Source organism: Nelumbo lutea, chromosome 1 (genome assembly GCF_056320005.1).
Source record: "Nelumbo lutea isolate HS-2025 chromosome 1, American lotus-T2T, whole genome shotgun sequence".
NCBI lineage: Eukaryota > Viridiplantae > Streptophyta > Magnoliopsida > Proteales > Nelumbonaceae > Nelumbo > Nelumbo lutea.
In genome coordinates this window covers 173,940,451-173,955,307 of record NC_142684.1, presented here as the reverse complement: position 1 = coordinate 173,955,307, position 14,857 = coordinate 173,940,451, and the positions used below count along the sequence as shown (strand labels likewise).

Sequence of the window (14,857 nt, the reverse complement as noted above, 5' to 3'; positions counted from 1 at the left end):
TGCTGTTTTTCGATTGCTCTCAAAACAACTGGAAACCCCTAATCTCCGTCACGGGGTGGGTTGCGACTGCTACCGTCTGGGTTGGACATGACTGGGCGAATTCCCTACTCTGATACCACCTGACGTAGCGTGGAAGCAATGGAAACCAGAGCTGACTACGCAAGCACCGGGCGATCGCTAGCGCCTAGCGAAGAACACCGAATTCTCTAGGAGAGAGAAAAAGTGGCAAAAACTCAAAGAAGAAATCTTGAAGAAAATTCTTAAATATGAAGTATGAATTGATAAATAATTCTGGGAAAATAGCAGTATTTATAATACATTTGGAAATTGTAAAGGAACTAGGAAAGAACATGAATCTTGGGCTTTCTTGATCTTGATCTTGATCCTCTTGGGTTGTCTTGATAAGGTCGAACCTCATTGGAATTCTTGGGCTTGATCTTCCACTGTCCGATCTCCTTGGTTCTCCTTATGCATGAACCTGAGTAATCTTGCTAATCTTGATGCTTCTTGGAGTCTTGTTGATCTTGATTTCTTGATAATCTTGGAAGAGTCTTTCTTTATCTTGATAATCTTGGAAGAGTCTCGCCTTATCTTGATAATTTTGGAAGTTCTTCTTATCTTAACCTTATCCTAGGAGCTGCCGCCCCTAGGGGTGAGATGGGCCTTGTGATGGGCCCCCATCACCGACCCAATCCTAGAAATGTTTAGATTGCTCTCATCTTCGAGACACTGTCGGTGAGATTCATAAATGAACTCGTCCATGGTATAAGTGGTTCTATAAACCACATTCCTGATTTCTCCAAGGAAAATCTTCAAGCATGTATCTTTCATTTGCATCTCCTCTGCAACACAAGCTATTTGATAATTCAGTTGGAGTATTTTGCAGAGGTCTCTCAGTTCATCTTCAACGCCCCAATTCAACCCAAAATCAATCATCAAATTAGAGCACAACTTGTCAAGCAATGCCTGAACAAGTGAAGATACCACCACGTCTTCTCCTGTTGCCATACTTACTTGGCTGTTGGACGATGGATGAAGGAGAAAGAGAAGCGTGAAATCTAACTAGAAATCGAAAATGGATTATGCCATTTTACTTACTTGCCTGTTGCCATACTTGGCTATTGACGATTGATTAAATAGAAAATGGATTATGCCCCCGGAACACAAAACCACATGTGATCATCTCTCTCTCAGACAACCAACAAAATGTTAAGCTCGATGCATCAATGGGTCTTGCGGACAAAAGAATTCCAACTCAGAAGAACCATTAAAACGAAAGAGTTAAAAAGCCAAAAGAGTCTTGAGAAGAGAAATAGAGATCCTTGGATTTATTACTTAAGATAGAGAGAAGAAGAGCCATAAAAGAGTGTAAAAACAAGCAGATAAGGAAAAACATTACTCTGGGTGCAGCGCCACTCATTTCTGTTGCAGGCTTTGGAGGGCCCATCTCTTTCTCTCTCCTATCTCTTCCTTGTATCCCTTGCCTTCCCCCAACTCACATATCAGCTTCTCTGTAATCATCACAACCAAAGTATCTGGAATCTCCCTGTTCAAACCGCTGTTCATGGCAGATGTTTACAGCACCAATTTTCAGAGAAAGGCTTTACTTTGTTTAGGTCTTTTAATTAGAAAACAAGCCAATGCGGTGAGAAAGAAAAAGAGAAGAGAGAAAGTGAGTAGCAGTAGTTGTACTTTTGGTAAGGATGAGAAATAGGGAGATAAAGAGAGAAATGGAGGAATGATGTAAGCAAGCACCAAATTACTGTGTTCTCCATCCTTCTACTGTCTATTCTCCATCTGCAAGGAATGTAAAACAGAGGAAATCAGAAAGAAGAAAGGAGAGGAGAGAAAGGGGAAGGGGAAGAAGAGAGATTGGGGGAGAGAGAAAGAGAGAGGGAGAGAGAGAGGGAGGACTTTAACAGAAGTCCGTCGCTGCTGCAACAGTTACCACCGCTGCTGTTTGTGTATCGTGAGGTTGGGGAAGATGAATAGTATTTTCTCCCAATTAATAGTTATTACAAGGGTAGTATGGGAATTAAAAAATACTGTAATGACGGATTTCGACAGAAAACTAATGGAAGGGGGTCTTTGTCTCACAGTCATCGTACAGGGGATCTTTGTCGCAGAACAAAGTATATGGGGTCTTTGTCACAGACCCCATAGTAGAAGGAGGTCTTTGTAATTTATCATTTTTTATATGTATTTGTATTCTTTCCAAATTGGGATTAGCTGTGTTTGGTTGTAATGCAAGCATAAATATGTACACTGAATATTTACCCTTTTTTTTGTTCATGAATGTAAATATGGTTCAAATTTTAAATCGTTTTTGCATTCATCTTGTTTGTTTGAAATTGGTACCAAGTGTGGGCTCATCATTAAATGCTCCAATGCCTTAACATTGGTTAAAAAGTCAATCATCAAAAGAATACAAAATTGTATCAAAAAATAAGGTAGAGTAATGCTCTCTTTTTCAAAGTACAAAATTGACAAAAAATACATTTTTGACCCGATAATCATTACTTTTTTACATGTCAAACAAATGCTTGCAAATACGAACCACAGTACATAAATGCCTTGATTTGACATTTGTATTGAAAACAAACGGAACCTAATAAAACAATAAATATTCAAAACACCCCTTCCAAAATGTGCAATCGATATTTTCACCCTGTTAGGGCTTCTAGATTCCACATTCACTAACTCTACCTCCACCCTCGTAAAACTCCATCCTTAGCTATACTAGGATTAGCTGAATGTGATGGCTCATGGCTGTTTTAAGAAGCTATGAAACCAATAATAATGCCCTATGCCATTCCTGAGATACATATATAGAACCCACAAGTGAGAGATTGAATGATGTGAATCCCATCAGCCATGTATGTTATGGTTGGCAGTTTATCAAATAAAAAAATGTATAGATTAATATCAAATGACAATATTTGGGCCCACTTCATTCAATCAAAATACATAAAAAACACTACTCTCTCACTTCTTTCTTTGCCAAGAACTTGTACTAGAGTCTGGAAAGAGATGATAGGCCTGAAGCAAATTGCATTATCTCACTACCAATGGATTGTGGGAAGAGGAGAAGTATCATTTTGGCATGATAATTGGTTGGGTCCGGGCCCCTTAATAAATAATATAGGGGTGGAAGAGATTGAAGATTTTACTCTCAAACAAGTTCTTAATTGTGATGGGTCATGGAGCTTTAATACAAGTCAAAATATCCTCCTTGTATCATGATTCAAATTAAGGAAGCTAAATGCTTCATTGAAGATGAGGATGATTGGCTAATTTGGAACTGTAATATGAATGGCCACTTCTCTCTTAATTCAGCATGGGAGCTAGTTAGAAGTCGTGATCCTATAATTGATTGGGAAAGCTTTGTTTGGAAAAAAGGCATGCCTACTAGAATCTCTATTTTTATGTGGTGTTTTATGCATTGTGCTCTTCCAACTGATGACAAAGTCATGAAGCATGGGGTTAATTTGATTTCAAAATGTTGTTGTTGTGGTAGTCATAGAGCTGAATCCTTTCATCACTTGTTTGCAGGCGGGGTTATGGCTCAGAAAGTTTGGAATTTCTTCTCTTGCTTATTTCACATACACATTAATCCCTCACAACATATTGGAGATCGGGTGAGAGCATGGTGGTGCCAGTGCAAATCTGACTCTCAAGCTGACAATTTAAAAGCTATCGCCCCATGTCTCATTCTTTGGATTATTTGGAAGGAGAGATGTAAAAGAGTCTTTGAAGGAACAGCCTCAACATCTAATGAGCTGATTTCAAGAGTGAAGAAGTGGTTGATTGATATTAATGCCATCCAAAAACCCCCTCTCGATGCTAGCTCTAACAACCTTGTGCTCCAAACCCTTAATTTTACAACCAAGGATGTTAGGCGAAGGAAAATTAGATGGGTCGCGTGGAAATTTCCAATCCATTATCATTACAAATTAAATATAGATGGTGCTAGTAGGTGACAGTGGTGGGGGTGGAATTATTAGGGATTCCTTGGAAGGTTTTTGCTTTGCTTTCTACAATTTCTATGGCTATACTTCCTCCATTCAAACTGAGTTTTTGGCTCTTCTCGATGGGTTAGTCTTTTGTCTCCAATTTGGAATCACTGAATTAGAAATAGAGAGTGACAATGAGGTGTTAGTCGGCTTTATTAACGGGACAACATCTCACCCATGATCAATTGCCTACACTTATATAAAGACCAAACGAATACTTAGTAACATGAGGTATTCTATTGGTCACTCGTTGAGAGAAGGAAATAGGTGTGTAGATTACCTTGCAAATGTGGGTGTGAATTTGAAAAGTAATGCAACTTTTAATTCCGTACTTCATACCCCACAAAGCTTAAGAGACTGTTGCATGAGGATTATGTTAATCTTCCCATTTTGAGAATTGATAAAATCTGATTGCAGTTTTTAATTTCTTTGTTGGGGTGGGTTTTGAGAGGGTGGTGATGATTACTTTTTGTATTGGGCATGGGGCAAGGCGGGCTATGTCCTCCCTTGTATATTCTGATTTTCCATTTCATAATGGTTAATAAAATTTGAGGTGGTCGCCCCTCCACCTGGAGTAAAGTTAGTATTGGTCCATTCTAGTCTTACTTTGAGATTGTTCATAATGTTGCATTCTTTGGATAATCACCGGTGCATTATTATTATGCCAAGCATGGAAGAAGGAGATGAAGGATGAAGACAGAGGTGAGAATTTCTCTCAAAGATTCTTTTCTTTTTTGTTAAGAGTAGACGAGAAGGGTTTCATTTTTTTTTTAATTTTTTGATTGATCATTTCAAATAGGGATTTTTGACCTTTGCCAGGCCTGTCAATATCAAATGTAGCCTAAAATTAAATTTTAAAAAGGATAATTTAAAACAAAAAAACTACAAAAAAATACATAAATTTTATAAATCTCTAATGCTATATATTCCTCGTATTAAACAAAAATAAGTGTGATAAAGGAGATTTATTTATACACATAAAAATATAAAAAAATTGCAGAAAATTTTGAGAAAATTGCCACATACAAAACATATGAACATTTGTTAGTATCATGATGAGCAGCTGAGCTTACCCATTGAAATGGTGGTGCATAACCACAGAGTGAAGGGTTCAAAATGTTAGTAGTGGAGAGTATTTCTTCTAGGGTAGACAATAGTCACCACAGTGGACCCATAACTTGCCGCATGTCCTTTATTTAGAGGATTGTTAGGAAACAATATTAAATGGGCGATCTTGACCAATGAATAGGTGGCAAATTATGGGCCTCGTAGATTGCAAATAGGGAATCTTTAATGAACAAATATCTTGTTATCGTATTTATTTTATTTAAAAGTAAGACACATTTTTTGATAAAAGAAAAATTGAACCAAAAATGTATTTTGAACGTTTTATAAGATTGGAAAAATCTATGATGCAGGATAAATATGGTATCGGAAGAGTTTTGACCAATCATAAATTTTCCCATGTTGGGTTCAACTATGATATGAAAAAGATATGATTTCTAAAAATTTTTTGATCAATCAACTGGTATCATAAACGTGGTAGCCAATTAGGTGTTATTTATCAAAATTCATGGGTGGGTTTTGATTGGTCAAAACTCTTTCGAAACCATATTTTTCCTTTCTTTTTTTATGAAACCTAAAAACATTATAATCCAAAAAGCTAAAACACTTTTTAAGCCAATAAGAGAAAATGAGGGTAGGTTTCTTTGCTTTTTTTTTTATGAAACCCGGAATGTGTTACGCAAACCGGGGGGAGGGGGTAGCATGACCCCAAGAATCAGAGCAAGACATGTTAGAAAAAGATTTGAAGGGAGGTTACGGTATCCAAAGAAAGAGTCAAAATTATTCTCCAAAGCTGCATGCTTAAGAAGGTCCGTTGCTTGATTTGCTTTGCGATAGACTATAGACGTACCAATACAAGATCCTCAGATTGAAGGACTTCACGAGCTCCAGACAGCTTGAAACTAAATTCTTTAACCCCCACAGAGGGATTGTAGTTTGCTGAAGGCAAGAGATAACTGGCCACCCATGCTTCAGCCACGTTGATGGTGGTGAGACCTAGTTTTATACCCTTTAGGGGGTGTTCTTTTTTTTGGATTTTGAGAGGGGGAAAGTTGATCAATTTGATTTTGGTTCCCATTGACTAAGAATCTCATGTTCTTTTTTCCGTTTTATATGGGGACTAGAGAAAGTTTATTTTCCTGTGTATCACTTACCCATCTCGTAGGTGGATAAATAATTTTTTCATGTAAGGGAAAAGTTGTCAACACTTGAATGGAACAAAAATGCTAGTTTTAATAATGGATTTCTATGGCTAAAATGGTCATTACATACCTTAGTTAATTGGGAAATAAAAGAACATGGGTAAATGCACTTACCCAAATAAGTGTTTTTTAAGAAAAATTTACCTGAATAATTACATTTATCCGAATAAATAACTTACCGAAAAAGGAAAGAGACCCAAATGTTCAAAACATTATCTAAATGGTCTTGGGCGATACATGCAACAGAACATTTGCCTCCCACGCAAGAGGCATCAAAATTTATTTTAATATAAATCCTCCGAAAAGCTTCTCTCCATGACTTGTTATAACTTCCACTTTACTTACAAAAGATGCTTTCCCAGAATTCTAAAAAAAAAACGCCAAAGCTCTGTCCATGATCAAAGGGGGAGGACTGGAAGACTTGCAAAACATTGTCTGATTTCTGTTCTTCTAGATTGACCACAGAATGAAAGCATTCTTTTCAGGAATTTGGTTCTTAATACTGACTCGGTCCCATTCAAACTACCCACCACTCCCAAATACTACTGTCAATGGTTGAGGGGCTTTTAATTTTCCTTGCTCGTTTGGCTTTCCGCACATCCATTCAAGGGGAAGTTTGTGCCCTCAGTGACGATTTATCGCTCTGCCTTGAGTCAAATTGTACTCATGGTTGAGTGTGACAACAGCATTTTGGTGGATCTTAATTATAAACATTGACAGACCTACTCCCTGGCCTGCTTATTTATCAAAAGCAGGAGGTTTCTTCTTCGTTGTGCAGATGAATCATGGATATGACTATTATTCATGTGTACAGAGAATTCAATAGACCTACCGACTCTCTTGTCAACCAGGGTACTGATCTACGTAGTATTATATTAGTTCTTTTACCTGTTTCAAGATTGGCTTAATAATTCTTGGTTGTGGCTTTGTAAGGTGGCCCCATAAGGAAAACCTTGAAGCTATATATGTTGGGGTGAAAAGCTAAAATATACATTATTTTAGCTAAGAAATCAATTTTTTGGTGAAGCTAATTTTATTGACTTGTTTAAAACAGTTCAATCAAGGCAGCTCAGTTGAAGCAGAAGCCCTTCGGCCCTCCCAAATAGGTTCTAAACTACTTTTTTAGTAGTTTTAATAGTTTCTCCAAAGCAGTTCAATGAAAACAATTTAAACAAAGTTGAAGCCTCCCAAATGCCACATAGGCCTTGATTTTTTCATGGCCCAATGGTTTGGTTGAGTGTGATTTTCACCATTTCAATTTCGTGCAAGGTTTTTAAAAACGAACCGGAAATAGAGCTCGTACCGGTTTCCAGTTAAGCGGTTCAACCGTCTGGGTCGAATGGTTCGATCCATGATGTCATAAATAAGTTAAAAATAAAAAATATATATATTTATAAATAATAAAAAATAGCATAAAATTAAATAAAAAACAGAAACAAATACAGAAAAATACAAATAATAAAACTATCTAAATACAAAAATAATACAGTACAAAACACATAGAAAATATAAAAATAAATACTCTTACCAAAAAAATATAAAAAATAAAATACAGAAAAATTGTTAAAAAATACAGAAGAAAAACACAAAAAATACAGAAAAAACAGAAAAACAAAACTATATAAATACAAAAATAACAAAATACATAGCAAATAGAAAATACAAACAAGTATAAAAACATTCTAAAAAATACAGAAAAAACACTAAAAAAATAAATTATAATGTATTTAATCATACTCATACATATGCAGAAAATACAAAAAAAAAATCCAAATAATTACATAAAAACACAGAAAATTGTAAAAATAAAAAATAAAAATACACAGAGGTTACTGTTGGACTCGTATCACATATGTTCGGCATCTGGACTCTGGACTGCCGGTAGATAGCAGTCAACACTCACCAACACAGTGTATTTGAACTTTGAATATGAAGATGCACGTGTCTGCAGAAATGTCGACTCATCAATCTCCACCGGATCAACGTGTTGGTGGCAACATAACCGTCCAAAATCCACTGCTTGCTCAGCTACCAACTGTTGCCGCCTCCAAAGCCTGGGTATCCCGTATCCCATCGCTGCAAAACCGCATGCCGCCGCTGTCCATCGCCTGCTCAGCCACCAACTGCTGCCGCCTCTGGAGCCTGGGTATCCCGTATCCCACCGCTGCAAAATCGCCGGCCGCCGTTGTCCACCACCTACTTAGCCACCAAGTGCTACCGCCTCCGGAGCCTAGGTATTCCGTATGCCACCGCTACAAAATCGGCGGCCGCCGCTGTCCACTGCCTGCTCAGTCACTAACTACAAAATCGGGGATATGGGTCATTTTACAGCCACCGTTGCCAATCGCCGTTAGTCGCTGTGTATCACTGTCGGACGTCGTAGGTCGTGGCCGTCGTAGGTGATCGGTTGAGTGTGAGGGCTGAGATGAGGGAAGGGTTCTAACCCCAAACATTTGTAAGAGGGAGGTTGGGGATATTAGTCTTTGTTTTTATTATTTTATTTATATCAGCAAAAATAAAATTTGTAACCCGCGAATCGCTGCCTGGGTCGAATGATTTAACGATTCGACCTCCCAGATCAGTGACTTTTTCAACATGTTTTGAGATTTTACCGATTTATAGTATAACTGGACCAGGATCGATTTTCCGGTCCGGTCCGATTTTGAAAATCATGATTTGGTGCATTGGATGGGACCCGGTGTTTGAGTTAGGTGTATAATTTGGGCGGGTCCAACTTGAGTCCAACCTAAACCTGAGTTGAAGCCTTGAGTAGCCCGAGCGGAGCCCAACCTAATAAAAATGACCTTATAAAAATAGAAAAGATATATGATGCTAAACCTGAGTTGAAGCCTTGATGAAAACCTACGTCATTGCTTACAACTTTTACAATGCTGGTTGATCGATTGGTTATAAGTTTTTTTCGGTATAATGTCTTTCTTTTTTATTTTTGAAAAAAAAAATGATGTTTTTCTGAAACCATAGTCAAATCCATAACAAATAAATACATAAATTTTTTCAAACCAAACCAATCTGGTTTGGACCAGCCCGAGCTAGAACCCAGTTTAAATTGTGTTGGGTTAACTTCAAATTGGGCCTGAATTGACCTTCAACACGATCCAACCCGTCCGAGTTTCTTTTTAACCCAACCAATCCGAGTTACACCCCTAGGTTTTTTTTGGTAAAAAGTTACACTCCTATATTTGAGATTTTTGAGTGTTTGAAATGGCGCTGCACAAGGACTAATACCCAATACCAGGCTACCAGCTGGTTTCATCCGCTTTTGTTATTTATCCCGGCTACTCCCCGTTCCGCTGTACAGGAAAGCTGTGTTGTAGCAGCAGAGCTGGCCCCCTAAATGAATTTGCCAGAATTGATCAGACAATGATGTGCCAGATGTACGGTATACTATGCAGATGCATTGCTGAAGATGGACACAGATTCCACCATTTATTTTCTCTTCCATGGCAATTTTGCTTATTTCGGTTTGTTTGTCAGCTATTCTATGGACTTGTCCTGAAGCCAAGCTGCACCTGCACCGTTGTGGGGTCCACCGTAATTTGACTAATTTCAAAAAAACCTCTCCGTCTATTCTATTCCATCCGCTTTTTCGGATCTCAGAGCCGACATAAACAACAAACAAAACCAACGGAATACTGAATACAGTATGACATCCATCATATAATCGTAGGTGAATACTACTCTATCAAAGATCTATATAAATATATAAGCTGTCTATTTATATTATTTTATTATTTCATTATAACTAGAGATCACAAGTAACGAGAATCTTGCTTCAAACTAGAGAGTGCAGTTCAGTTCATGGCTACGAGGCTACGACACCCCCCCCCTCCGACCCTCGTGAATAATTTACTCAAAATACAGCCAAATTTGAGAAGAAAGATTCAACAGAAAGAGATGGAGATGGAAATGATTTAAGAATTAGAACTGGAAATAGAGATAATTAAGAAAGAGAAGAAAGCTTTTATTTTTTATTTTACCATCAGCAGAAACAAACACCCATATCGGCCAAATGAACTCACACTCCAAGATCCGTAGACGTGAATTATCAATCTAAAGTGCTAGGTTAATTGAAAATCGAGATGGGTTTCTTGTAGTAACTATTCGTTTGATAAAAGAGAAAGAAAAAACATCTTTTGCTGTTCTACATGAGAGAAAGAGACATCTGGTTCGGTTCTTGAGATTAGTGGGAAGCAGAAGAAAAAAACGAAAACAAAAAGTAAAACAGAACTTGGCATGGATTATATTTTCTCTCAGACAAAAATTAAAAATATAAGCTTTCAGATCTCTTTACTCACCAATGTCTTGTCCTGGATCATAGAGTTCTTGCAATATGTAATGGCTCCTTGAATCGCATTCTGCAGCTCCTCCATTGATGATGAATCTGCATGGTACATGCTTCCCATTACGCTCTTCCCACTAATAATACTGCCTCGACAGAGGACACCAGAATGACTCGGCGACGACCGCATCGAAGATGGGCAACTCGAAACACATCTTCTCCTTCGTGGGTATCTCAGATTTCCCGAGAAAGAATGAGAGAACACGCCGGTGCTTTCTTTCCTTGTATTTGGAGCAGAGACTAATCTAATTTTCCCGGACCCCTGATCAGTCTTCAGGGCCAAAGAAGCCACCGTCGCCGTCGTCGCCGTCTTCTGTTGCTGATGGTGTTGTTGCTGTTGCTTCTGTGATAACCTTTCGTATAAAGGCTTCACCTTTTTCAAATACTTCCTAAGGACGTCCTTGGCTGATGCGCTCATCCGCTTCACAGAGGAAGAAGCCGATACGTTCTCCTGATCTCTATGCTTGTTGTTGTTGTTGCTGTTGTTGTCTTTGCGAAACACGGAAGAGAATCTGGCCAGAGAGAAGTACTTGGGTCTCTTGATCTGTGGGCTCTGATGGTGATAACTATGGTTGAGACGCTTAAACTCGTCTTCCTCATTCACCGAACTCGGCCGAGACGAGTCACACTCGGCGAGTAAGACAAGATCACTGGAGAACGAGGAGTTGGAGTCGTTGGAGCTACCGGTGGAGTCTCGAGAAGCGGTGGTAGTGGTGTCGGAGCAAGAGGAGGAGCTGGAGGAGGCGAGCAGGAGAGTTCGAACCATGGAGAGGCGGGGAGAGAGCTGGAGAGGGAGGAGCTGGCCCTTGTAGAAGAGCTCATCAGCTGGGCAAAGATTGGAAGAGGCCTTGCGGGGAGATAAAGAGATGGTGAACTCGAAGTCTGATGAAGATGAAGAAGAGAAAGAGTGAGCAGGAGATGAAGGAAGAGTGAGAGATTTGGGGTCTTTTTCTCTTCTCCTACCCATCTTCTTTACACTACATTGTTATCGAGAATCAGAAAAAACACAGAGGAGCTTGGAGAGGGAGGGAGAGAGCGAGAGAGAGAGAGAGATCTCCAGAGTCAGGGCCAGAGTTAATTGCTACATTTCTTTCAAGTGAACTCAGTCTCAGAGTCAGAGATGTAAATGAGCCGGGTCAGAGAGAGAGAGAGGTAGTTAGTTAATTTGTTGGAATGAACGATGAAGGATGGTGGAGCGTATATTTGGTTGGAGAGAGCCGGGATCACTCATCACTCACAATCTCACATAGTCACATCTCACATGGGACTATGGGAGTTTGAAACTTGTGGATGTAATTGTGTTCTCCCCACCCCAGTCTTTCATGCGTGATACTGGGATACTGTCGTACTGCAACGGTCACGTGTCGTATGTATATATATAAGGCTGAGGGTCACGTGCCCTGTGTGTGGTCCTCAATGGCCTCAGTCTCTTTATTCGAGTTCGAGGCATCCGCTCTCTATTGGTACGGTGGCAAATTGGCAATTGGCTCAAGAAAGAGACCCGAGATATCTGCTACTGTGTTCATCACTCATTGGATGGCAGATTCAGACAACAAAAGGTTGTGATTTGTGAGAACATCTTTCCTTGTGGAAATCCAGCGGAGAGTGAGAGAGAGGCTGAGCGGTATCCTCTCCCTCTCGACTCTCGACTCTCGACTCTCGTTTGATGGCGGAGAGGAGAGATAACCGGCCGTTGAAGATTCCCACTTGTTTCCTCCGAGGTTGTCCTTTGTAAGGCCAAAAGTACAAAACTGTTGGATTCTTATTGGCGATTAGGTTTCGGGTATAGGGTGGGTGGTAGCCGCTAGGCAAGGTACTAACAGAAATCCCAGCCCTAGCTAGTTATAGTTCTAGTTGCATTTGGATTAGGGTGGATTTGGAATTCCCTTTTATAAAAGCGAATTTAGTTCTAGTAGCTATTTTAAGGTGATTGACGTGGTTGGATTTATTAAGTAGCCCACTTAAAGCATACGAATTCAGCATTGAAGTGATTTAGGCCCATTTAAGATGTTTCTACTTTCTAATGTCATGACTCATGATCAGCATGATAAGAAAATAGCAAGGATATATGATGTTGGTTTTTATTGAATTCGTAGGTGTTTGGTACCTTGACAGTGAGGTGTTTACTACTGGAAACAGCAGTGCAACACCTCACTAGAAACGGCCATCAAACGGTTTGGCAATGTTGCTGCCATATAGGATAACATGCAATGATTTTATTTATGGAGATGTTTGGAATCATGGCCGTTCTTCAAAAAATGGTGCCATGTCGGATCCACATAGGTGTTTCAACAAACGCTCATGTATTTCATTGTTTGGTTCAGTCGATTATTAAAAAATCGGGTATGCCTCAAAAATTGGAACCCCATTGATGCATGAAACGCTAAATTTGGTGTTTCATGCATCGGTGAACCGTCTCTCCCAACGATTGACTGATGCGTATCCTATGTGGTGCTTACCTGTCAGCACATACATGAAAAATGGTGATGAAAATCAACTTACCAAACAACATAGTGTTGCTCATAGCCTACGTGGCATAAGTTTTTTTTTTTTTGTGAAAATCAGGTTTTGGAAGCATGGGCGCTTTTTCTTAAAAATCAGTCCCAAAAAGCACCCACGCTTTCAAACACCATGTATGTTAAAAAGGTCACATCTGCAAAGTTGCTGCCACGTCACATGATCATTGCGAGAAACACTAGCCACTTGCTCAAAACACCTTTTTGGTGTTGTGAGCGGTTGTAAATTATGTGGATTTCTAGGCGTTTCTGATTCTGCTTGTTTTTCACTAAAAAAGGTCTAACCAAATAGGTTTTTTGACCGTTGAAGCAGAATATCCTATGTGGTACCTACGTGGACTCGAAAAGGGCACACAATGCCTCAGTGCCAAACAATGCCTAAGAAGTGGCATCACACATTTAGCGGTGGGTCCTGATTTATTAGAGATTGGACGCATGCCATGTTAGGAACGCCCTCGAAGCAAGTCCGGATCTTCTGCTCATGAGAGATCCACCCACGCCTACCCACAATACACTATCCCCTGTGAATTGGGAACATCTCCCCCAGCATAATACTATGAAGAAGGTGAGATGTTCTTCATATGTGACTGCAATAAACGTGGGCAGAGTTCTCGTGGACAGGAGATTCGGACTCCACAAGCTAGGGCTGCAAAGCGAATTGAATTGAATGGGATATTAGATATACATCCAAATTTGGTTCATTTGTATTTAAATTCGAATAAGATCTTATTCACAGAATTTATATCAGTCTCTAATCGAATTCAAATTTTAATTAGATATTGAATAGTATAAATAAATTGAACTAAAAATGATTAAAATATTAGATGTTTCCATATCATTAATAAAATGAACTAAAAATACCTAAAGTTGTATTTCATGAAGAAAATGAATTGAAAATTATTTGTATGAAACTTCAACTCAAGACAATTTAGTTAAAACTTAAAATACAAAACTTAAACATATTTACTGAAATATATAATACAAACTTTAAGTATATAAGCGATTAAATTGAATGGAATCGGATATGGGCGGATCCATATTTGATCTAATCATAAACAGATCGAATTCAAATCACCCTTAATGAGATCGAATTCAGATACTGTTTGCAACCCTACCCTAAACCCATTCATAGCACCTAGCCGACAAGAATTTTCCTTTAACTGATAGCTCAACATGAAAATCATCTTGACGGAAAGTATCAATAACAGAGGAATAAGTAAAGCTGTGGATGGAAATTTTTTCAGATGAGATATTTGATCCATATTTCGTTTGTTGTTACAATAACTTTAGCTTTCCTGGCCATTTACATCAAAACAAATTAGAAAATATTAGGGAGAAACAAACACAGCTTATAGCAGGCAGAGCCATTCATCAAGTGAATGTACATGGGCCAGCTTCGGCCGGCTGATTAGTATTAAAAGTAGCATTTATGAAGAGTTCTAGTCGATCTCGTTGTGCGCCATGCACACAAATTCTCTAGGTGTGTATCTATAAGGTTAGAAATGTAGAAGATTTGGTTGGTCCACATGTTTGTTTTCTTTCATTCAGAATTGAGCATGGCACTGTAATATATATGGTCGCTTCAGTCCAACCACACACATTTTATTGAATCCAAATGTAGCATCTATGGTAGATGCTTCTGTTTTTTATCATCCATTAAAATCTCAAAACTAACAGCAGATTTGGACCCAAATACACCAC

General features: G+C 38.8%; 1 protein-coding gene across 3 annotated transcripts; it reads right to left on the bottom strand.

Annotated features, from left to right (window-relative positions):
- Positions 1-7,986: 7,986 nt before the first annotated feature.
- Positions 7,987-12,021, bottom strand: LOC148879282 (putative membrane-associated kinase regulator 1). 3 transcript variants are annotated; one of them, XM_088960783.1, is made up of 2 exons: positions 10,597-12,021; positions 7,987-8,719 (listed from the first exon to the last, which is right to left on the bottom strand). In XM_088960783.1, the coding sequence occupies exons 1-2, from the start codon at positions 11,605-11,607 to the stop codon at positions 8,645-8,647; spliced, it is 1,086 nt and encodes a 361-aa protein (XP_088816909.1). In that variant the 5' UTR covers positions 11,608-12,021; the 3' UTR covers positions 7,987-8,644. The 3 variants fall into 3 exon arrangements, with proteins under 3 accessions (XP_088816909.1, XP_088816910.1, XP_088816911.1); XM_088960784.1 differs by having other exon boundaries at positions 7,987-9,810; positions 10,597-12,020; XM_088960785.1 differs by lacking the exon at positions 7,987-8,719 and having other exon boundaries at positions 10,386-12,015.
- Between the last annotated feature and the right edge of the window lie 2,836 nt (positions 12,022-14,857).